The sequence below is a fragment of the Coenobita brevimanus genome, chromosome 23, assembly GCF_032717465.1.
Source record: "Coenobita brevimanus isolate Jiangsu-jjx chromosome 23, ASM3271746v2, whole genome shotgun sequence".
Lineage (NCBI taxonomy): Eukaryota > Metazoa > Arthropoda > Malacostraca > Decapoda > Coenobitidae > Coenobita > Coenobita brevimanus.
The window spans coordinates 69586146-69611606 of record NC_136976.1 but is presented as its reverse complement, the minus strand read 5'-3'; the positions used below and the strand labels follow the sequence as shown (position 1 = coordinate 69611606).

The 25461-nt window shown below is 41.2% G+C and overlaps 1 protein-coding gene across 1 annotated transcript in view; it reads right to left on the bottom strand.

The window, feature by feature from the left end:
• Positions 1-215: 215 nt before the first annotated feature.
• Rpn1 (regulatory particle non-ATPase 1) overlaps positions 216-25461 on the bottom strand; it is a 79439-nt gene continuing 54193 nt past the window's right edge. Inside the window, exons 9-15 of the mRNA XM_080267336.1 lie at positions 22531-22807; positions 20230-20351; positions 17529-17715; positions 14143-14395; positions 12946-13151; positions 7242-7360; positions 216-751 (exon numbers count right to left, since the gene is read on the bottom strand). Coding sequence (XP_080123462.1) covers positions 569-751; positions 7242-7360; positions 12946-13151; positions 14143-14395; positions 17529-17715; positions 20230-20351; positions 22531-22807 — 1347 coding nt within the window. The 3' untranslated portion in view covers positions 216-568. The remainder of the gene's footprint in view (positions 752-7241; positions 7361-12945; positions 13152-14142; positions 14396-17528; positions 17716-20229; positions 20352-22530; positions 22808-25461) is intronic.

Here is a 25461-nt window from a genome sequence, read left to right as displayed (position 1 = left end):
CCCATAGGCAGAAGGGCGAAGAAAGAATGAAGAAAAAAAACGACACAAGAGGAAAGGAGGGAGGAGAGGAAAGGGCAGTCACCCAAAAGCAGCACTACATCTTTTTTTTCTTTTTTTAAGAAACATAATTTTCAAAAAATCAATTCTGCTCCACTACTATCTATAAAAATAAGTACGGCAATATGCTTTCATACTGGATAAAAATGCAAGAAATAGTTGTTAATGACATCTTTATATATATGACAAGTGATGACATATTCATTAAAGTACATCAATAAATATTAAGTTGCAATCTGCTTCTTCAGACTACATTAAAAAAAAAAAAAAAAAAAAAAAAAAAAAAAAAATCAAATTCAGGGTATTAACAATTCTGTTACAACAGCAATAATTATGCTGTGTCTTACTGAAGAGCCTGCAAAATGTCCTACAGTTCGAATCCTGTATTAGGTATTATCTATACAATAACGTACCTTAGTACCTCCATAACTAACCTGAATCTTGACTTACACTACCCAAGTCAAATAAAAAATAACACAGAGGACCTAGCAATTGAACCAATCCTTCATGACTAAGTATCAAAGTCAGGGTTCTTTTTGAGAATGACAAAACCTTCCATGATCGGTGTGAGGGGGATGTACTCGTCAGTGGCCAGCTCTGCTCGCTCCCCATGTGACAGCAGGACAGGAGTTGTGTGAGTTTGGAAGCCTGTGATAGTTTTGGGTTTTCCAGCCTGACCCACAACATCAACAGCCTGGAATGTGTTGTGTTAAATTCGTATCACATAATACTGTACTGCCTACAATACATGCAAAATCAATTACCAGCATTATCATTACCTTAAAATAGTGTGAACCTGTATGCATGATACTTTGTACTGTACTGAGTATTCTCAACTAATGCAGAATGACACAATTTAATGATTCCAAACTAAAATGTTGATGCTGATGTGAAAGTGAAATGGATAGTAGTGTGAAAGAAAAAAGAATGAAACTAAGGGCACTTCTGGCAGAGAAAGTCCTTATGTGGTGTCCAAGGAAGAACTGTATACAGTACTGAAGAGAAAGAAAAGACAGAGGAAAAGGGATAAATGACAGAATGAGAGAACCATGTAAAGTACTCAAGGCCAATTCCTGTCAGGAGGTTCTTGGGAGGGAGAAAAGCACTGGAGATGGTGACAACACCCAAACATATAGGCAGATTCACATGGTCATGTGGAATGTGAAAGGTGTGAATGAGGAGAGTAAGAGGGTGGAAGTGGTGAATGTGTTCAAGAGCGCGAGATATGCCATGATGGCACTGTGTGAAACTCATATGAAAGGGTGTGTAGTGGAGGAGTGGGAAGGTGCAAAGTGTGCAAGGTCAGGCATGAATGGGCGAGGAAAATGCAAGGAAGGAGTTGCTTTGTTGATGAATGAAGTGTGGCCGAGTGGAATGAAATACTACAAATGTGTCAGCTCAAGATGTATGCATGTCAAATTCAAGTTTGAGAAAGTGGAAGTGGCAGTGATTGTAGCATATGCAACATGTGAGGACAGGAGTGTGACAAAAAGACAGATTCTGGGAAGAGATGGATGAAGTAGTAGGAGAAATGCCCAAGAGTTATTAAGTGATTGTAATGGGCGATATGAATGGTTGAGTAGGCACTGATCCCGTGATATAATGGGCAATAATGGAGTACCATGAGAGAATGATAATGGGAAATGACTGAACGACAAGTGTCAGGAAAGGAGGCTGTGCATCTATAATTCTTACTTTAAACACAAAGATGCACATAAATATACGTGGTATAGAGGGAATGGAGATCATATTCAAAGAAGCTTGATTGATTACGTGCTCATAGAGAAATCAATGCTAGGTAGTGTTGCAGATAAGGGGGCAGTGAGAGGACAATGTGGAGGTCTGTCAGATCATATGATTGTGGTAAGCAAGATCAAACAGAGGAGTGAGGTGGACCAAGAGAAACAGGAGCTGTCAGGCAGAAAGACTGAAAGTCAAGAAGCTGAGGATCAAAGAAATGGCAGATGAATAAAGGGCCAAAGTAGGGGAGGAGTTAGAATCAGTGAACTGAAATGAAATGGATCTAGACAGCTTGTGGGATGTATACAGGGACTGCCTTGTTAGCAGTGCTTAAACAGTCAGTGGCGTGGCAAGAGTACTGTACCAACAAAGAAGAAAGGTACGGCATGGTTGGATGAAGAGGTTATGAGAGCAGTGGAGGAAAAGAGGAAGAAGTGGCTAGAGTGGATACAGGACAGGGGTTCAGTTGAAATAAAGAAATGAATATACTGAAATTAAGATGCACGTAAAGAGACTAGTGAAGAGGAAAAAGGAGGAGGTAAATGATGATCTAGGAAGAGAAATGAATGCAAATTACTCTGAAAATAGAAAGTTATTCTGGAAAGAGGTGCAGAAATGCAGAAGTGACAGTGGAAAGATATGTGAAAGTGTGAAGGATGTAAGTGGTAGATTATTAACCCACAGGGATGAAGTAAGGACCAGATGAGAAGAATATTTTGAAAGTCTGATGAATAGGAAGAGGGTCACCAAAGCAACTGTTAACATGAATCATTTTGAGAGTGTACTGAGAAGGAATGCAGTATCAGGAAACATGACACTTGCAGAGGCGAAGAACATTGTGAAACGACTGAAAAATGGGAAAGCAGCTGGGGTTGATGAGGTGTATGCAGAGATGATTAAGGGTAGTGGAGAGAGTGGAATAAAGTGCTTCTTGGAGATATGTATAAGGTATGGATTAGTAAAACTGTGTCACTGAAGTGGAGAAAGGCAGTGATTGTAACCTTGTACAAGAATAAAGGTGGGTGAAGTGAGTGCAAGAATTATCATGGCGTAAGTATCCTAAGTGTGGTAGGGAAGGTATATGGAAGAATTATTATACAGAAAGTAATACAAAGATCTGAAGTCCTAGTGGGCAATGAACAGGTCGGCTATAGGAGTGGCAGACGATGTGTGGATCAAATATTTATGGCAAGACAGACAATGGAGAAAGCATGTGACAAGGACTAAGGTGTTTATGGCATTTTTGGATCTGGAAAAAGCATATGACAAAGTAGACAGAGATGGATCGTGGAAGGTTTTGCACATGTATGGTGTAGATGATAAGCTGCTAGGTGCCATCAAGAGTTTTTATGACGGTAGTGAGGCATGTGTAAGGGTAAATGGGCATCTAAGTGATTGGTTCATGATCAGTGTGGGCGTGCGACAAAGGCTGTGTGATGTCCCCATGATCATTCAATATATATACAGATGGGGTGATGAGAGAAGTAAAAACATGAGTAAAGGAGAGAGGGATGGTGCTGGTAATGAATGGTGATGGCAGAATATCCCAAATCTGTTGTATGCTGATGATGCAGTGCTACTTGCAAATACCAGACAAGAACTTGGTAGATTAGTGCAGAGTTTTTGTAGATGTCTGTCAGCATCGTGCTTTGAAAGTAAATGTAGAAAAGAGTAAAGTGATGGTTACTGAGAGAGAAGGTGACTCCCAGTATGATGTTACAGTGAATGCAAGGAGACTAGAACTTGTGAGAGAGTTCAAATACCTGAGTACAGTGATACATATGAGAGGAAAATGTGCAAAAGAAGTGGAAGTAGAGTGACACAAGGAAGGAAAGTAGCTGGTGCTATGAAGGCCTTGATAAGAAACACAGGCTTGAGTGTTGCAGCGGCATGCAGCTTCCATGAAGGTGTGTTAGTGGTAACTTTAACTTATGGATGCGAGATTATGGTGTGGCGTGGAAACTAAAAGTCAAGTGTGACAGTAGGGAGATGGGATTGCTGAGGAATGATGTGGAGTACAGGAAGTGGATAGGATACGAAATAATGTGATTCGTGATAGATAAGGAATGAGGAAGTCTGTGGACACCAGAATCGGAAAGTACTGAGATGGTATGGTTATGTTGAGAGAATGGATAACAACAGTGGTGAAAAAGGTATATCTGAGTGAATCTGAAGGAAGGAGGTGGCAAGGTAGGCCAAGGAAAAGTTGAAGGATATGGTGGATGAGTGTGTGAAGAAGAGAGGTTTGGAAGTTGGTGAAGCTAGGGGACTGACAAGAGATCATGCTAGCTGGATGAATATTGTGAGAAGTGCATAATCAGTGATTTGGCATCCCTTTTTTGGACAGCGTCCAGATTGACTCTATCAGATACGTTTATGTGAAGCTACAGAACGTGGTGAATGTTTTTGACGTATCAGATAGAACCAGGAGTCCGGGAGCTTGAATGGTGAGTGAATGGAAGTGTGGCCTCATTGGACTAGGCAAATCTGTGCTGTCTGGATGTTGCTACTCCTCACCCTGCCCTTGGGTGGGAAAGGAGGTCCGGATGATGACGATGATGATTATTCTTATCATATCATCATTATACATATCATCATCATTATTATTATTATTATTATTACTTGAAGACTAGGTGTACGTAATTATGACCATTTTGGAACAGACATTCATTCAGGTTGGTGGTCTATACTCTTCTGCCACTCCATCATGAGAACAAACGTTTGCTCATGAATATCAGATTCTACGTTCAACTGCCTGCTAACACAAATGGATATCCATCTACTGAAGCTCGATATACAGTACGTACTGAACATATACTTATGAACTTTATTGCAGAGTACGGAAAATTAATAAGGGTATTATAATACCCTTATATATACAGGGGGTCCCCTACTTATAAACAATGGACTTACATATTTTTTTATTTTGCGAATTTAGAAACATTACCTCAAAATTTGAATTTTGATCCTTTTCTGGGCTAACAACATGCGGTATGATGCAGCAGCAGCGAGCTGAGTCACTCCCAGTTTGCCAGGCAGTCAATAGCGTGAATAATCGACACTCCAATGCTTTACAGTGTTCTGTGTTGCCTGCATTCTTTGGGATACCCCCCTATATCTACATTGTGTTTTGTGCATCCATCATGTCTATGAAATTCTGGTGTCCACAGACTTCCTCACCCTGCATCTTTCACGAATAACATTTCGTATCCTATCCACTTCCTGTACTCCACATACAGTACATTCCTCAGCAGTCCCATTTCAACTGCTCTCACTCTTGACTTTTCATTTTCATGCCACACCATAGTCTCACATCCATATGTTAAAGGTGGCACTAACACTCCTTCATGTAAGCCTCATGCACCAGCAACACTCAAGCCTCTGTTTCTTATCAAGGCCTTCATAGCACTAGCTACTACCCTTCCTTGTGTCATTCTACTTTCCACTTCTTTTGCACATTTTCCTCTCTCTTCTATCACTGTACACAGTATTTGAACTCTCTCATCAATTCCGGTCTCCCTCCATTCACTGTAACATCACACTGGGAGTCATCTTCTCTCTCGATTATCGCCACTTTACTCATTTCTACATGTACTCTCAACGCACAATGCTCACTGACATCAGCAAAACTCTGCACTAGTCTACTAACCTCTTGTCCAGTATTTGCAAGTAGCACTGGATCATCAGCATACAACAAATTTGATATATTCCATCTATCACTATTCATTACCAATGCCATCCCTCACTCCATTACTCCTGTTTTTACTTCACTCATCATCCCATCCATATATACAGTATACTGAACAACCATGGGGACATCACAAAACCTTGTCGCACGCCCACACTGATCGTGAACCATTCACATAGATGCCCATTTATCCTCACACATGCCTCACAACCATCATGAAAACTCTTGACTGCACCTAGCAGCTTACCAACTACACCGTACATGTGCAAAACCTTCCACAATCTTCTCTGTCTACTTTGTTGTATGCTCTTTCCAGATCCATATATGCCATAAACACCTTATAGCCCTTCTCAAAAGCCTTCTCCACTATCTATCTCAATGCAAATATTTGATCCACACATCCTCTGGCACTCGTAAAGCCACCCTGTTCATCTCTCACTAGGACTTCTGATATCTTATTTTCCCTATAATAATGCTTCCATATACCTTCCCTACAATACTCAATAAACTTATGCCATGATAATTCTTGCACCCACTTCTCTCACCTTTATTTTTGTACAGGGGTAAAATCACTGCCTTTTTCCATTCTGCTGGCAGTTTCACTCATCTATGCCTTCTTACATATCTCCAACAAGCACTTCATTCTGCTCTCTCGACAACCCTTGATCATCTCTGATTACACCTCATTACCCTCAGCTGCTTTCCCATTTTTCAGCCACTTCACGGCGTTCTTCACCTAGGCGAATGTCACGTTTCCTGGCACCATATTCCTTCTCTGCACACCCCAAAAGCAATCATTTTTACAGCCACTCAGCTCGCTCTATTCTCATTCATCAAGCTTTCAAAATATTCTTTCCATCTGGTCCTTACTTCATCCCCATGGGTTAATTATCTACCATCTACATCCTTCACACTTTCACATTTCTTTCCACTGTCACTTCTACATTTCTGCACCTCTTTTCAGAATAACCTTCTACTTTCAGAGTACAGTAGTTTCCATTCATTTTTCTTCCTAGATCATCATTTACCTCTTTCTTTTTCCTCTTTGCTAGTCTCTTTACGTGCTTCTTGCTCTCAATATATTCCATACTTATTTCAATTAAACCCCTGTTCTGTAACCACTCTAGCCACTTCTTCCTCTTTTCCTCCACTGCTCTCTTAACCTCTTCATCCCACCATGCCGTACCTTTCTACTTTGTTGTTACTCTTGCCACGTCACACAACGCTTCAGCATTCCTACCTAAGCAATCCCTACATGCATTCTACAGGCTGTCCAGATCCATTTCATTCCAATTCACTGATTCCAACTCCTCCCCTACTTTGGTCCTGTATTCATCTGCAATTTCTTTGATCCTCAGCGTCTTGACTTTCAGTCTTTCTCCATGACTGCATTTTCAACTTACAAAAAAATCGACTTAAGAGAAGTTTCTCAGATCATAACCTCTTTGTAAGTAGGGGACCACCTGCTCTGTAAACAGTAATACTGTGTTGATGAGTATGTAGGCAATACTGACACTATTAAAGAACAAACTTGTGGCCGATCCTATCAGAGGTCTCCCTCCTGTCAAAACCACCATTAATCCTTGCTGAGCTCAGACCTTATGTGAGGCACAATGAAGGTCTGCACAGGCCATGCTGCAAGCCTCATACGAGGTACAACTGACAGTGGTTATAAAACAATGACTCAGAGGAAGTAAACAACTTCACAAAGAATCAGCATGGCAGGGGTTGACATACAGCTTGTCTATAAACTCACCTGACCAACTCTAACTGAAACTGGAAGCGGGTTGAGTTGCTCATCAAAGGTGACCAACATGCGGGGCTGGATGGCCGTCACCAGGCAATACAACAGGTAGTGACTTTTGCCAAGAATTACTGGGAAAGAATAAATTAGCCAATATTAAAATGAAGTCTTTCACAGTATGGAGTAAATTGGATAATATTATAAATAAAGCAGTTTAATGATGAAAGTGAAGGAAAAAAGAAAGGGGTGAGAGTATGAGAGGTAAGTGAGAATAAAGAAGTATGAATGTAGTTATCATGGCCATCCCCTGTCCAGGGGTTCTCAGGAAGATGCATGGCATCAGAGCTCATCACAACAACAAAGTCTGTCATAACCAAGAATTAATTAGGCAATATGTTACTATAAATGGAGTCTGTCATTAATTCCTTTGAACCAATGATGCACTTGATTGATGTATTCTTGCAATTTCCAGACAAATTCATTAAGCTTTGGAGGACCTCTATGTGGTGAAAAGTCATACGAATGCTATATCTAACTACAGTACTCCCATTCGTCTCTCCAAACCTGAATAAAACTGTCTGAAGGCACCAAAATAAAATTTGACACTGGGATCAACGTATCAAAAATCAGTGGCAACAAAAGACAGCATTCAAGCCATACACTGACTGCGAATAGCTATCCTATAATTTATTTACCTGCCCTCTAATCCTTCAGTGTCCCATCAGGAGCACTGGGGCCCACGGCTAGACAACTTAGTCCAGACATTCAAGGTGAGCAAGACCAGTCGCTTGTCCAAGTGGTATTATGTAAGCAAAAAACCTCAACCATCCCTTGGATGTTGACCATTACAGGCCACATCCAAATGAAGTAGCATAACTTACTAGACTGCCAGGCATCTTATAAAACTATGTATAAAATTCAGGAAAAATCAAAGCACCAAATAAATTATAGTTTCGTGTCATTTTCAGAGGCTCCATCATGTCTGCATGTGTCAGCTTTGGTCACCTAATGGCAGCTTTCCATTCTGCCCGATCTCTGGCAGCTTCCCTGTTCAGTCCCTTATCCTTGAGGTTATGCTTAATGACTTCATCCCAGGCCTTTTTCAGTCCACCTCTCGTAATCCTACCCCTAACATTAACGCTTCTCACTTGCTGCACCCAATTATCATTCCCCATCCCCTCCACACGCCCAAACCATCTTAATCTACCTTTCTCCATCACAACACGAGCACACCCCAGTCCCATCCTACCTCTCAACTCTCCCATCATAAACCTAGCCTGCCCAGGCCTCACATTCAGGGATGCACTGCACATCCACCTAATCAATGTCAGTTCTGTACATCTAAACCTGTGAATATCCTCTTCCTTGACTACCCAGGTCTCACTACCATACAGCATTACACTCCTAACACATCCCACATGCAAAGGCACTGAGGGAGAGCCCTCTCAATGTCAGGAGAGGCAACAATTCCCTGAATTACTTCCAACCACTCCTCACTCTAGCCACAAAGCTAGCTCCAGTCCCACCTCCAGCACAGAACATGTCTCCCAAATAACAAAACACTTCCACACACTCAGGTGACTTGCCAGCAAGATCAATCTTTTCACACCTGACAATCTCAACATGCACTCCCCAGCACACCACACACATGAAATCAGCATTATCTCACAGTCTGCCTCTAATACCACTACATCTCTTATGTACCCACTTATCACAAACACTGCACAAGATGGAATTACTTTCCAAACCCTTGTGGCAAATAGCACATGGCTAGGCTACTCTCCCTCTTCTTTGACAGTACCACCACCAGCCCTAGATGCCATCACTTTTGTTTTATCTGCATTTTCTCTTAAGCCCTTGTGCCCCATACCACCTCTCGATTTCCCAAGTCTTTCCTCGGTCTCCCTTTCATTCTTTGCAAACACCAAATCAGCAGCATATAATACATCCCACGGGAACCCATTTCTGAAGCCAAGTGAGAGGGCTTCAATTCAGTAATCCCTCATTTATCTTGATGTGCAGTATCCGGACCTGTTCATTATCCGGATACTGGACCTTGGCTCTATTAAACCTTTATCCAAATTTACTTGCTATTAACCAGATGTACAAGTCCCCAAGAACTTCCATCAGCCAGCTGACGTGTTCAAACATTCATTAGCATGGCAGCTGGGCTCTAGTTGTGTGTGGGAAATAGGCCATAACCCACAACCTGAGCTAAAATGTCCATTTGCCCTTAAACTGAATGGTCAAAGTTGCACACTGGTCCGATCACTCCCTGAACCTCCAGCACTCGAGTACTACCAACCAAAACTCACAGGAGGCAACAAAACGTCTGTACGCATCCCCATCGAATGTCCAAAGTCGCGTGGTCACCAGAATTAGCCTTTCCCAACTGTCACTGCGCATCTAACTGAGACCGCAAGCCACAAGTCAGGTGACAGCGTCCGTCAGGCTCTACACCGAACATCCAAAGTCGCCCGGTCACCAGGAGTTGTTTCCCAATGGCCAATGTGCGTGTATGACAGACCACAAGCCACAAGCCAGGTGAAAGTGCCCGTCTGCCTCGTGACAGAAGGGTGAAAATCCTGCCCACTGCCTCTCTTCTTTCACCCCTCCATTTCCTCCTCCATTCCCTCCCATGTTCCCTGTCTTGCTATCCAGGCCTTCCAGCTCCCCCCTGAGTCCCTATCCTCCAGTTAGACTTAGATTAATGTGTTTTAGTCATAGGTGGAGTGAACACTGTCATTTGGGGTACGGATTCTCGCCCATCAGATGAGGTACAAAATAGTGTGGACAACTAGGCGACTCAGCAAAGAATATTTCGTGTTTGACCAATGAATTGTCATCTAACCTATCATGGAGTATTCATCCATCATCCAATCCTACATTGCCCCATGAGGAGTGTAAGAGCCTGGGGCTAGGCAGTTGGTCCCGACATCTAAGATGAGAGTGACCAGCCTCACTCATCCCTGAGTGGCATTACATGAGCAATCAACCCCAACCACCCCATGGATATAAACCTTCACCAGCTCAATCCGATTGGAGCGCAATAATTACCCACTAAACCATCAGGTGCCAAAATTTGGTTATATGGTTACCACCCAGTGTAGTAAATGGTTTCCTGGTGTTCAGGAAACCATTTGGCTTGTCACTCAGTGTAGAGTCATCCACAGGCAGAAGGAAGAGGAAAGGATGAAGGAAAGAAAGACAGAAGAGGGAGTGTAAAGTCACCCATAGGCAGAAGGACAAAGAAAGAATGAAGGAAAGAAAAACAGAAGATGAAGAAAGGAAGAGAGGAAAGGGCAGACACCCAAAGCAGCACTACAACAAGTGAATGATGAGCACCCCCACCTACCACAGTACATAATAATCATCATCATTCATCATCACCATCCGAACCTCCTTTCCCACCCAAGGGCAGGGTGAGGAGTAGCAATGTCCAGACAGCCCAAGATTGCCCAATCCAATGGGCCACGCTTCCATTCACTCATCTTTCAAGCCCCCGGGGTCCTGGCTCTATTGGATACGCCAAAAACATTCACCACGTTCTGTAGCTTCACATAATCGTATCAGACAGAGTTAATCCAGACGCTGCCATGTTAAAAAGGGGTGCCAAAAATCCCTGATCATGCACTTCTCCTCACAAAATTCATCCATAATATTCATAATAATAATTTTAAATATTAATAATTATGAAAACCTTAGAGAGTAATTATTTCATGCATCAATGAAAACTGTGACATCGATAAAGCATGTGTTTACATTCAGGCTGTTCAAGGAAAAACGCTTTGAAAATACAAAGGAATTTCTAAGTAAATGTTGGAAAATGAGAGAAGAAAATAAAGGAGCTCAGCAACTAGAACAGTAGCTAAAACAACATAAAGAGGGGGCCACTGAAAAGGCCACCAGAACTGCATCACTGATCGATAAATCATGTGTTTACATTTGGGCTGTTCAAGGGAAAACGCTTTGAAAATACAAAGGAATTTCTAAATAAATGTTGGAAAATAAGAGAGAAGAAAACAATGGAGCTCAGCAACCAGAGCAGTAACAAACAAAACATAAAGAGGGGCTGTTGAAAAGGCTATCCTGATCACATCATCGACCGCATTCCCCGTCAAGAGAATTCCCCGTCAAAACATCAGTAATTCTCCATCACAACAATTCTCACCTTGGACGATTCTGCGTCATTCACACATTATTATTACACATGACAAATGTTTATTTAATTGCCCCGGGACCATCTGATGGTGGGACTGTAAACAAAGCTACTGCTTTTTCTCTACTTAGTTTGAATACGAGTCGGAGATCGCATTCTCCAGTGACCCTGACTGGGTATAAATGACATGGACACTGGTTTTGGACTTAGGTTAGCTTCATTTACAGCTTTTAGGCCATGTAGATTGGCATTAAGCTTTTTTGAGGACTCATTTGGGTGGGTTTAGGACTTGGGGTTAAAACCCAAGGCTCAAAAATGCATCCCTATACACATTAAATCTTCCCCGAGATATGATACCCCGCCTAGCGATGGGTTTTTACTCAATTGCATCGTTCAACCAGGATATGCCTGTATTGCGATACCAAATCTAACGTATGAAAGTGAAGCTTGGACCTTGCTGGAAGGACACATGTCAAGAGTGAGAGCAGTGGAAATGAGTTATTTGAGAAGAGCATGTGGAGTTACATGGAGAAAGAGTCTGACAAACGAGGAAGTGAAAAAGCATTGTGGTGTGGATGTGGATGTGATAGAAAGTGTTAGGAAAAACACACTGAGGTGGTTTGGCCATGTGGAGAGGATGGAGAATGAGAGACTAACATGGAGTGTATGAGTGAGGTGGAGGGGGGAAAAGGGAGGAGGAGGCTGAGGATGAGATGGAGGGATGGAGTGGAGAGATATATGAGAGAGGGGCGTGTGAGCTGGGAGCAGGGCAGTGAAATGGCGGGGGACAGGGTGACATGGAGGCAATTTGTTTGTGACCACCCCTTACGAGATTAAGGTGTCTGGCAATAGAGAGACAGACAGATATTGATGAGCAAGGATGGGAAATATGAGATGGATACAAATGGAAGGGAAAGTTGCAGATACAAATAGGAGAGAGATAATCAATATGGCAGAGGTGAACATGGAAGTAAAGAAGTCAATGCATGACAGTACTGTGATCCCCAGGTTGTACAGTAAGCTTAGACTCTGATGTAAGGAAATAAGTCGCAATTAAAAGAGGTGGAAATAAGTTACCCAAGAAGCATGTACAGTTGTAGACAGCAGACAAATGAGGAAGGTTGCAAGCACTGTGTGGAACGTCTTAGTACTCTGAGATGGCCTGACCACTGGAAGCAAACAGAGTGACTAACTAACTTGCAAAATGTAGCAGTGAGGTGGAGGGACAGAAAGGAAAAGGAGGATGCAGTGCAGATGAGGTAGAGGGATGGGGTGTAGGAGTATAATGACTGATGGTGATAGATAAAGGGAGGCAGACTCATGGCTGAGGACAGGGCAAAGTGGAGATGAATTGTCTGTAGTCACCCACTCTAGGGTTAAGGTGTCTGGCTATAAAATGGTTAAATTATTATATGGTCATCCTTCATCTTTGCCATCCCTGTCTTATTCTAGTAGTTTAGTCACATTCTTGCAGGAACTGTCTAACATTTATCCTCTCTTCTTATGATCTCTAATTTCAAATTTTTAATGCAATGACAGCCTACACCAAATACTCACAAGTTTTTGTGTCAAGGAAGGCAATACATGTGGCTAGCAATCCTGCAACTGCAACCGGCGACATGAGCTGCCTGTTGCTGTGGTATGGGGAGAGAGTCATGGTGCCCTTGCCAAGATGGGTCAAACCCTGAGCCAATCGCACCATGAAGAGATTGTTGGGATCCTTGGCATGGTACTGGGCTAGCTGACGTAGCATTGCAGCCAACCTGCAGGCCATACAGTCCATTATAGATATCTATAAGATCACTGTATGTTCAGTTTATATCACTCAAAAAAATGAACTTACTACTCAGTGATGTGACTGAAAAAATAATAAAAATTTCAAATGTAGCAGCGTTCACCTTTCCAAGCCAATCTTTCCCTGTGATATTTCTCTTTACAACCATCCCTTGCACCTGCTATATGTCATCACGACTAGCTATTTTTCCTGAAAAACTGAGTGAGGAACCTACATCTCCACACAGTGGTTCTTACCACTGTAAAATTAATATAATTAACACATATACTATCAACATTAATTAAGTACATGAAAGAGGTATCATATTATACAATGACATATTGCAAACACAACTAAAATCACATATAACAAACACTCTGTTTTTCTCAACCTTTGTCCCCTCCTAGAAACTTCAAACAACTGATCCACTTCCTTTCTGCAATCTCTCATCTATAAATCCCTAAACTCTGTGCTACCATATAGATGGCTGGAGTTCTTCCTCTCCAAAAATTATAAATGGAGGAATTCTGCCGAGTTATCATCATCATCCCCACCTAAGAACAAGGTAAGGTACGAGTCAGAAAATAAGGAAAGAGGAATTATGAAAGTGAAAGAACTATCACCAGCAAGCACTGCAAAATGGGTGACACAACCATTCACACATTATTCGACCACCACAGAACCTGGCTCCATCTCACAGGCCTAATCTTCAGCACATACATTTTTGGATATTTTAATTCATAAATGCTCTCTACATACATTTGGCAAATAGTCCATCCAAAAAGGGAAGGGAAGGGCTGCCATACACGTCATGTGCTCCTCCAACCATATTTATCCAACTAGCATGATCCCCTGTCAATCCCCTAGCCTCATCAACTTCCACAACTTGCCTTCTCACACATTAATACACCAAACTCATCAACCAAGAAAGATCTTAAATAGAGTCAAAGAGAAAATCACTGAAGTGTCTAATGACTTACCTTGCATTATTAGTTCCTGCACCAACTAAACCCATGGCAAAAATTGCATTATGTGCTACATCTGCATCTGAATCATGAGAGAACTTGCTGAGTGTGTCCAAGATATTAAGCCTGGGGTTTGACACAGAGATGAGCCCTAGAGCAAGAGGTACAGCTCGCCTGATGACCGGTTCACAGTATCTCAGCAGGTTACCAAACTGTCGGAATGACATCTCAGCACCAATATCTTCACCCATGGAGATAAGAGCAATACCTGGCAAACCAACAAAAAACTTTGTATAAGTATGTTTAAAACAGAATACTGTACATGTATTCCAAATAATTTTTAAAAACCTGTACATCATCATCATCACCCAGACCTCCTTTCCCACCCTAGAGCAGAGTGAGGAGTAGAAAGGCCAGACAACCTAAGTTTGCCCATTTCAATGGACCATGCTTCCATTCGCCCATCATTCAGGCCCACAGAATCCTGGTTCCAACAGATAGGTCAAGCAAATTTCATCACATTCTGCAGCTTCACATATACCTATCTGACAGAGTCATTCCAAACGCTGTCACGTTAAAAAGGGGTACCAAATCCCTTGTTATGCGCTTCTCCGCACAAAATTCATCCAGCCAGCTCGGTCTCTTGTCAAGCCCTTAGCCTCACTTGACTTTCATACCTCTCTTCATCACACACTCATCCACCATATCCCTCCACCTTCTTGGCACCTTGCCTCCTCCCTCCTTCAAAGTGGCTCAGATATGCCTTTTTCGCCACTACTGTTATCCATTCTCTCCACACGATTAAACCATCTCAGTACAATCGCTTCAATTCTGGTGTCCACAGACTTCCTTACTCTGCATCTTTCACAAATCACATTATTTCATATCCCATCCATTCTCTGTACTCCACATACATTCCTCAGCAGTCCCATCTCCACTGCTCTTACTCTTGACTTTTCATATTCATGCCACACCATACTCTCACATCCATATGTTAAAGTCGGCACTAACACTCCTTCATACAAGGCTAGTGCGGCTACAACACTCAATCCTCTGTTTCTTATCAAGGCCTTCATAGCACCAGTGGTATATGTATATATATAAATTATACAAAAAAAACTGCATCCACAACAACTCCTCAACCTGGTGTTTTAAATGAGAAACAACTCTTATTGGTCTTAATGAGGCTAACAGTTTACACAAGAAATATCTTTTCAATGTACAGTCAGGTCCTGCTATTCGCAGGGGTTACGTACCAAAACACCCTGTGAATGGTGAATTCCACGAATAGCCGAAACCTACCAGAGAAGTCACTGATTTCAATGTTTAAGCTATTCCTATTTCCTACAAACCAACACCTGTAAATGCACTTTATGACACATTAATACTTCCTAAAAAAAACAGAACAGGATGATACACAGGCCCTCCTGGGTACAGTGTACTGTACTCACCACGCAACGATGTGTCAGTGTCCACACATATACTGTACACCTTTCAGATATGGGTGTGAGATTTTTTATGACATATGACAAGAGTCTGTTCCCATTAAGTCTGGAATGACAGCAGTAGAAATGGAACAGGTTGTGCAGGTTGGAAATGATAAGAACCAAAATGATTTGTGAAGGAGGAGTAACAAATTTTTGGACCATTAATCATGGGATACAAGAAAGTGTGTTCAGATGGTATGTTCACATAGCAAGAATGAAGTGGGTGGCAATAAAAATCAGTATACATAAGTGAAGTGAAAGGTAGGAAGAGTCATAGATGGCCAAGGCCATGGCAAGACGGTGTATGAATGTCAATGTGAGGTAAGAAAGTTCGGGAAGCATTTGTATTGCCCTAACATAATACACTTTAAGTTCCCTTCTTTCTTAACAACCAGTGCCTTATTTACATTGACTTTCAGACCTCATCATTCACAAACACAAAATTGAAAGATACCTGATACTGTGATACACCACAGGAAGTCACTGGGGGTAAGGACATAAGAATACCTACCAACTACACAAAGGGACATTAGGGCAGACGAGCAATTTTTGCTACTTTGCTAAGATTCAACATTCTCAAAGGATAAGACATTCAAGAACTGAATTTATATCCAGGTCCCTAACTGCACAGACATAAGGGGAAGCAAAATGATAACTGTGGAGGGGGGGGGGGAGTAACTAGTGAGCAGGACATGTTGGGATGGTAGTGGGTTGTGGGCAAGGCAGAATTATAAACAAGCAGTCCTTCTTATAAGCAGCATTATTTTTCTCTCTCTCACCTATTACATCCTCAGTAAATTATTTTACAAACCAGCTATCAGACTCCACTGGTACCTATAACTAGATTGGCTAGCTCCCCCAAATTATAAGTGTGTTATTTGGAAAAAGTGTTTATATTATGGAGCACATCACCGACATGCAATGCACACTTACTGTTCTGTGACGATGGCAATGTAAGTGGAGCACTGCTGACAGTGACAAAATGTCAAAAATTTTCCAAGAAATTCAATGTGGGAGAGTACAGGCAGAAAATGTACAGGGTGGATGAAGAGGTGGCAAGAAAGGCTGGGATGGCACTGGGTGGCAAGGCATGATGAGAGGGAATATAGCAATTGCAAATAGGAGTCATATGTTAAGCAGTATTGTTGAAATGAAGGTTCACAACATAATTTTCTCCTACAATACAAACAAGAAACAAAAGCTGCTCTAATATACCTGGGGTTTTTCAATGCAAGTAAAATACATTTTCATTATCATACTAGCCCCTTCAATCTAATGACATATATTTAAAGTTTATTTCTGCTGTCTAGATGACATTATTTACATTCTGATAGACTTTTGAAACAAATTAGTTAGATATAATTCATTCATTCATCATCTAATCCAGTGTTGCCCCATGAGGAGTGTAGGAGCCCAGGGCTAGGCAAGTTAGTCCGGCCATTTATGATGAGAACGAACAGCCACACTCATCCCTGAGCAGCATTATGTGTGCAATAAACCCCAACCATCCCTTGAATCTGCACCGGCTCAATCCGATCAGAGCACCTTAATTACTCACTAAACCACCAGGTGCCATAATTTGGTTACATTGTTTCCTGATGTACAGGAAACCATTTGGCTTGTCACTCAGTGTAGAGTCACCTGTAGACAGAAGGAAGAGGAAAGAATGAAGGAAAGAAAGACAGAAGAGGAAGGAAGAAAGAAGGATGGAAGAGAGGGAAGGGCAGGCACTAAAGAGCAGCACTACATCAAGTGAGTGGATGGTTAGCACTCCCACGAGAAGTTAGATATACCCTTCAGTTGTCTCTTCAGTAACATATATTTCCTATGCAGACTAAAATTCATCCAATGGAAAGAAAAAAAAAAAAAAAAAAAAAATCCGTGGAGTTAAAATTTAGAGACTCTGACTCTTACCAAGCACAGCCACAGCTTGTTGTGATGACAAGTCAACTTCTTTCTCTTCTGACTTTTCCTTATCCTTGTCCTTATCTTTATCCTTGTCTTTCTCCTTCTCTTTTTCCTTTTCTTTCTCTTTCTTGTCCTTTGACTTGGTCTCTTCTTGGTCATAGTGGTCAGTGCAAATGTGTAGCATCTCTTGGACCTGCGAAAAATAAAATACATACTCAATGTGGCTTCCTCTTTGTTCAACATACAGCCAAACACACATATATACTGTACTCGAATACAGATCTATGCTTTTCATTTTAAAATATGTGTTGGGAAGAGTATGTAGAGAATGTTAGGCGTGAAAGGGTTGATCTTGCTGGCGAGTCTCTTGAGTTTTGTTTTTGGGTGATACATAGTATTACCGTAGTGCGAGGCTATCCCCCCCCCCAAAAAAAAAAAAAAAAAAAAAAAAAAAAAACTTTAAAAGCTACTGTTCAAATTTTATTATTAATACATCAAAATGCAGGACCATGCAGGCCCTTCAGATGGTAAAAAATAATAATAATAATAATAATGTAAATGTATTCATCCATCCATCATCCAATCCTACATTGCCCCATGAGCAGCGCAGCAGCCCGGGGCTAGGCAAAATGGTCCTGACATTTTAGATAAAGTGAAGCAGTTAAAAAGGGCTGCTAAATTGCAATGCCAAATAGCCCTGGGTAGGGGGCTTTTTGGCAATCTACATAAAAATGCTAAATAAACTGGATTTACATGCTTGCTTTAAACAAAAATGAAATTACTTCCTTTAGAATGTTTGTGAATATTGGTTTTTGACATGTTTTGACACTTTTTAATATGGATATACCATATATATTGTATTTTGTTTTATTTAATGGTTTTAATATTTTAACCATGGTTGGATGTTCTATATTAACAAAATCTGAAGAGAGAAAAAATATATATGTATATAAAAGAAACAAAAAAAATTAACAGTACAAAAGCAAAATAACAAAAAAATACTGACGTGCCAAACGGCCTCGGGTGTATAAAAAAATTCATTCATTCGTTCATCATCCAATCCTACGTTGTCCCATGAGAAGCGTAGGAGCCCGGAGCTAGGTAAGTTGGTCCTGACATTTAAGATGACAGTGACCAGCCTCACTCATCTCTGAGTGGCATTACGTGAGCAATAAACCCCAACCACACCTTGGATATAAACCTTCACCAGCTCAATCCAATTGGAGCACCAAAATTACCCACTAAACCACCAGGCACTTAATTTGGTTATATGGTTACCATCCCGCATAGTAAAAGGTTCCTGGTGTAAAGGAAACCATTTGGCTCGTCGCTCCGTGTAGAGTCACCCACTGGCAGAAGTAAGAGGAAAGAATGAAGGAAAGAAAGACAGAAGAGGGAATGTAAAGTCACCCGTAGGCAGAAGGAAGAGGAAAGAATGAAGGAAAGAAAGACAGAAGAGGATGGAAGGAAAGAAGGAAGGTGGAGAGGAAAAGGCAGACACACGAGAGCAGCACTACATCAAGTGAGTGGATGGTAAGTGCCCCCACCTACCACACTATTACAATGAAAAAACAAGGAAACATAAAGTGACTAAAACTGCATGGATTACTCAGAAGGGATATGTGCATAACTTCAAATGTCTAATGCGAACAGTTTTTCCTCCACAGACCTTAGAAAACAAAAAATTGAGATATCAGAAAATGTAGTTTCAACAATTGTCCTAAAATGATTATCCCAAATAAATATAATAACTGCTACTTCAAAAATAGCCAGATGAATGCTGAAGATTGTACAGTATTTATTTTTTTTATTTTCCTGAAATTTAACAAATCGTTTATAAACAAAATTCATGCCACATAGCATGTGGAATGCCAAATAGCCCCACCCTACATGTCTCAGAGGTGGGGTTGTAGGTAGCTCTGTAGGTAGGGTAAGGAGCAGCTGGAGAAAGTTCAGGGAGCTGTTGCCTCTCCTGTGACTGAGAAGGCTAAGGGATCCTTGTATGCAGCATGTGTTGGGAGTGTAATGGTGTATGGTAGTGAGAGCCGGGCAATAAAGGAAGAGGACATTCATAGGCTCAAGCATACAGAAATGACAATAATTAGATGGATGTGTAGTGCATTCTGGAATGAGAGGCCTGGGGAGGCTATGTTTACGACTAAAGAACTGAGAGGACTGATCAGAGTGGAGTGTTTTGGTGTTGTGATGAGGGGCAGACTGAGATGGTGTGGGCATGTGGAGAGGTTGGAGGATGACAACTGGGTGCGGAAAGTGAAAAGTGTGAATGTTGGGGGTAGGGTTGCAAGAGGCAGACCAAAAAAGACCTGGGACAAAGTCATACAGTGTGAACTCAGGGTTAAGGGACTGAACATTGAGCCTGCTAGGGATTGAGCAGCATCGAGAGCCGCCATTAGGTGACCAAGGCCAAAGCATGGAAGCATGGTGAAGCCTTTATAAACAACATGGTATGTTAAACAATGATCCATGTAACTTTCAGTTACAATAACTCATTAAAAAAATAAATTAAAATATGCCTACTGAAGAAACTAACAAAAGCAGCAAGATTACTAGCACCTACCTTAGTAATGATTATTTTTCCTTCACTATACTATTATACTGGGTGGAAAAAACAATAACAGTAACAAATGAATAAATAAAATGAAATAGGATAACTATGACAACTGTTACAAAACATATTGATACATACCTTTAAAACATTGCCAGATCCAGCATAGGCACATACTTCAATGAGAGTACCAGTCATCTGACGGAAGGGGGATGGTAGGTTCTCAATGCATGAAAGAACTACTTCACACTTATCCTGGCAACCTGATGAATAAGTTTACATCAAACCTTTTGATAGTGATATACTGTACTGCACTACGGCTCTCTCCAGATTATTTTACTCAGCTTAGGAAACCATCTTACCAACAAAGGGATTAAGGAAGGCTACATCAAACCCTTGCAGTCTGAAATTTATCCTAAGCTGAATAAAGTTATCTGGGGATATCAATTGCATCAGTACACACACATCACAACAATCTTTTGTGTACAAGGTCTGCCCAAAAAGAAACCAAACTTTTTTTACAATGCCCCAACAAGGCAACCACAGTCGTATTATGATCGCAATAGGAAAGCTGTGTAACGGCAACTTTCAGCTTTACCCTAACACTTGCCACATCACGCAACATCATCAAGGTACATGCGCTTGAGCTAACGTGTTTAGCACACAAGGCAATTTGTTCCAAGTTGAAGAGCAACGTGTTTGCACAAAAATCTGTTTCGGATTGGGTAAAACTTTTATCATCATCGTCATCATCTATTCTTATGCTGCCCCAGAAGCCTGGGGCTAGGAAAGATGATCCTGAAAAATGTCATAATAGGTGATGAAACGTGAGCGTATGAGTAGGATGTTGAAACAAAAATGCAGTCGTCACGGTGGGGTTGGAAACATTGTCACCACAACCAAAAACGAGCACATCAGGGTTGCTCAAATGTGAAGCTGTTCCCTGTTTTTGGCTGGATAGGCATCATTTACCATGAGATTGTTCTATGTGGTCAGACAGTCAATAAAGACTTTTACTTGGATGTTTGAAGCATTTGAGGATTCGGTGCGAAGAAAGAGGACTGGAGTAAACAAAACCTCGATGCTGCACCATGACAATGCACCTGCTCATGTGTTGCTCCTTATCCGTGACTTTTTGGTGAAGCATGAGACAACTATCATCCCCCAGTCACTCTACACCCTGGATTTGGCCCTACCAGACTTTTGTTTTCAAAGCTGAAATCCACTGAAAAGTCACCGATTTCAGACAATAAATATGGAAGAAAATTCGCCAAGTGCATTAAACACGTTCACTCAAGCATATGTGCCTTGATGACTAAGTGGAATAGTGTGAAGCAACTAGTGTTAGACTAAATCTCAAAGTCGCTGGTATACCGCTCCTGCCTCAATCATGATACAGCTGCTAGTTGGTGTGCTATTTATAAAGTTCAGATTCTTTTTGAACAGACCTCATATCAGGGATACTGGTAATATGCTTGACCCCTCCCGTCCGGGTGGCATGTATACATGACGACCTGGGGACATCCAGGTGACATGTATACATGATTTAGTGTTTTGTAGTATTACTGTTATTGGCCATCATCCACTCACTTGATGTAGTGCTGCCTACATCTTCCTTAGCCTGTATCATTCTTTTTCTGTGCCTGTCCTCCTCTCTTCCTATTTCTCCCATCTTTCCTGTCACTTCTTATTGCTTTTCTTTCCTTTACAGGTGGCTTTACATTGAGTGACAAGCCTAATGGTTTCCTGTAAGCCAAGAAACCATTTACAACGCTGGGTGGTAACCATATAACCAAACAATACGTGCTCCCTACTTGTCAACAAGTGGGTTGGTGGAGGGTTAGTGCCCCTCCTCGTAAAACAACTAACTCAAAGTTAAATGGCCACCCCTTACGGGATTATGGCGTCTGGCAGTAGATAGTAGTAGTAGTAGACTGTTATTGTATTATTATTATGATTACTGCATCATATTATAAGAGCATATTATACTATAATTTTACATTATAAGTTTAGCTGAGAAATTATGATTTAAATAACAGTGATTTTTAAGAAAAACACCTGCTGGTGGTCTGGGTGGTGAAAATAACCCCTGGACGAGATGGGTTAATACAATGCTCCTTACAATAAGCATCCTCTGATATGGTGATCCATCTATATACTGCATGTTCTATGGTGTACCAGAGTTAAACTTCAAAAGACTTTGCTTTTTCCATAAGCAATGACTATTAACTCTTCTTTACACAATATTTAAAAATCCAAGACAATTCTTAATAGAATACTACGGTAATGTATATATTTATATCCCTCCTCCAAAAGTATCTGGAATAAGCTGCACATAAAATTACAAATACCGGATATTATATGCATTATTTTCTCTCTGCCATATATATTCAGTATTTTTATCTACAGCCATGTGGCATGAAGACACGAGGAAACACAAACCAAGATATGCCAGAGCAAGTCCAAGTGAGAGAAATCTTGCATAGGTGTCTTTTAACTCTGTCTCCGATTTGGCAAGAAGTGTTGTGACAAGTGCTTCAACCACCAGCTGGTTAGTTGTGCCTACTGCAATCATTCCTAGTGACAGTGCTGTGATGCCCAACACCTCCATGCTGCAGCGATCATCTGCCAGCACTGGGATTATCCCCTTCAATACTGCCTCCCTGTTGCTTCCAGCATAAGCCAGGCCCAGGCCCAAGATGGCACCTATTCGGATTACCTACAAGGTACAAGATGGTCATTAGTTTCAGGTACATGCTCTCCTTATCTTAAGTACGGAAAAAGTTCTAAAATATAATAATTTTTCACTTACAATTGATACTGAAAATTATGAGAACTGACAGATCAGCTTTATAGACAGCAATGCAAATTTCCCAGGCAATTTATCCTAAATTTACTGGACTAAATTAAATTAAAAAATAAATAAATATACAGAGGACTACCTATTTCTGCTATATACAATAAATACAATCCAAGAAAACACACAAGGTATTAGATGATTGGCAACCATCAAATCTGGCAAGAACTACCATAATAATGAAGTGTAGCAACAAGCTTGGTAACTAGCCACACAATCACCACTCTTAGGCAAGAAACTCAGCTGCATGTAAACAGAATCAAAGTCAAAACTATGACATACTGCTAAAATTCATACTCAACATTTCATACTTTTTTTCTCTCAACAGTTTCCAGCAACAGTTTGGAAGGCATTACCTTCCTTTGCTACTGGTTTAACACCCAGTTAATAGGAAACACCTGCTGCACCATAGCCAACCTCGATAATGGGGTTCTTTAAGAGGAAACATGGTGCCAAATGATTTGTTTTGAAATGACAGAACACTATGGGAATTATACAAACATGTCACCACCTTTACACTGGGTAAAGGCTGTAAACCAATACTGAAGAGAAGGATAATGTGGGCAGTAAAAACATATTTTAAAAGATAAAATATTAATTCCAATTAAAGGATAAATACTACTTGCTAATGATCAACAAAGAGGGGAGATTTGTGGCAATCATATATATATATATATATATATATATATATATATATATATATATATATATTAGATAGATAGATAGATTTATATAGATAGATAGATAGACAGATAGATAGATAGATAGAGACATATATATATATATATATATATATATATATATATGTATGGTACACTGAAAGCAGTGATGAGAAATAGGGAGGTGAGTATGGAAGTTAAGAAGTCACTGCATGATAGTATTGTGATCCCTACCCTGACGTATGGAAGCCAGGCATGGACCTTGCAAGAGAGGAACAAGTCAAGAGTGAGAGCAGTGGAAATGAGTTACTTGAGAGGAGCATGCGGAGTGATGTGGAGGGACAGGTTGACGAATGAAGAAGTGAAGGAACGCTGTGGGGTGGATGTGGATGTGGTTGAGAAGATTAGGAGAAATACACTGAGGTGGTTTGGACATGTGAAGAGAATGGAGAATGAATGACTGACTAAGAGGGTGTATGTAGGTGAGGTGGAGGGAGGGAGAGGGAGAGGTAGACCGAGGATGAGGTGGAGGGATGGAGTTGAGAGGTATATGAGGGAGGGGGGGATGAGTTGGGGGGAGGGTAGCCAAATGGTGGGTGACAGAGCGACTTGGAGGCGTTTTGTCTGCAGCCACCCTTTGCGGGATTAGGGCGTCCGGCTATAGATAGATAGATAGATATCTACCTATCTATCTATTGCCAGACAGCTTACAAGGTGGCCACAAATAAACTGCCTCAACGTCGCCCTGTCCCACGCCATTTCACTGCCCTGCTCCCAACTCACATCCCCATCTCCCATATACCTCTCCACTCCATTCCTCCATTTCATCCATATATATATATATATATATATATATATAAGATATATATGAGCGAACCAGGAGGAGGAAGGAGGCGACGTAGGCCAAGAAGAAGGTGGAGGGTGTATGGAAGAGAAGTATGGAAGCCAGTGAAGCTAGGGGACTGATGATATCAAGCTGGCTGGATGAATATTGTGAGAAGAAGTGCATGATCAGGGATTTGGCACCCCTTTTTAATGTGACAGCATCCGGATTGACTCTATCGGATACGTTTTGAGGCTACAGAACATGGTGAATGTTTTTGGCGTATCAGATAGAGCCAGGATTCTGGGGGCTTGAATGGTGAGTGAATGGATGCATGGCCCACTTGACTGGGCAAATCTGGGCTGCCCGGACACTGCTACTCCTCACCTTGCCCTAAGGTGGTCCGGATGATGATATACAGGTAAGCTCTTAATTCACGCGAGGGTTAGGTTCCCAGACCCTTCGCGTATGTAGTAAATTCGCGTACAGTATATGTTCTGCCCTTGTGTGCACATAATTACGCATGTCTATACATATATTACATCTGAATAATACTGTTTATGCACTACATACACCTTATAAACTAGCATTAAGTATTAAAAACAACAAAAATGTAACAAATTTAAAACTGAAACCCGACAACCACAGGCGTAGGTGGAGACACTTCAGCAGTCTAGTGCACTAGCCCTCACTGCCTCCTGTATGCTACATTCTGCCTTCTTTATTGTATGAACAGTTGACTCATTCACCCCAAACATGCAGTTACAAGACAATTCACAGGCGTAGGTGGACACTCTTTAGCAGTCTGGTGCACTAGCCCTTCTCCAGTATGCTACGTTCTCCTTCTTTATTGTAGGAACAGTTGACTCACCCCAAACATACGGTTCTGAGACAATTCATCATCAAGTCAATTCACCGTCAAAACATGGACAATTCCCCGTCATTCTATTAATATACTTATTATTGATTAATTAATACTTTAATAACTAATTTTCAGGGGGATTTTATAACTCATATAAGTAAAAAACTAGTGT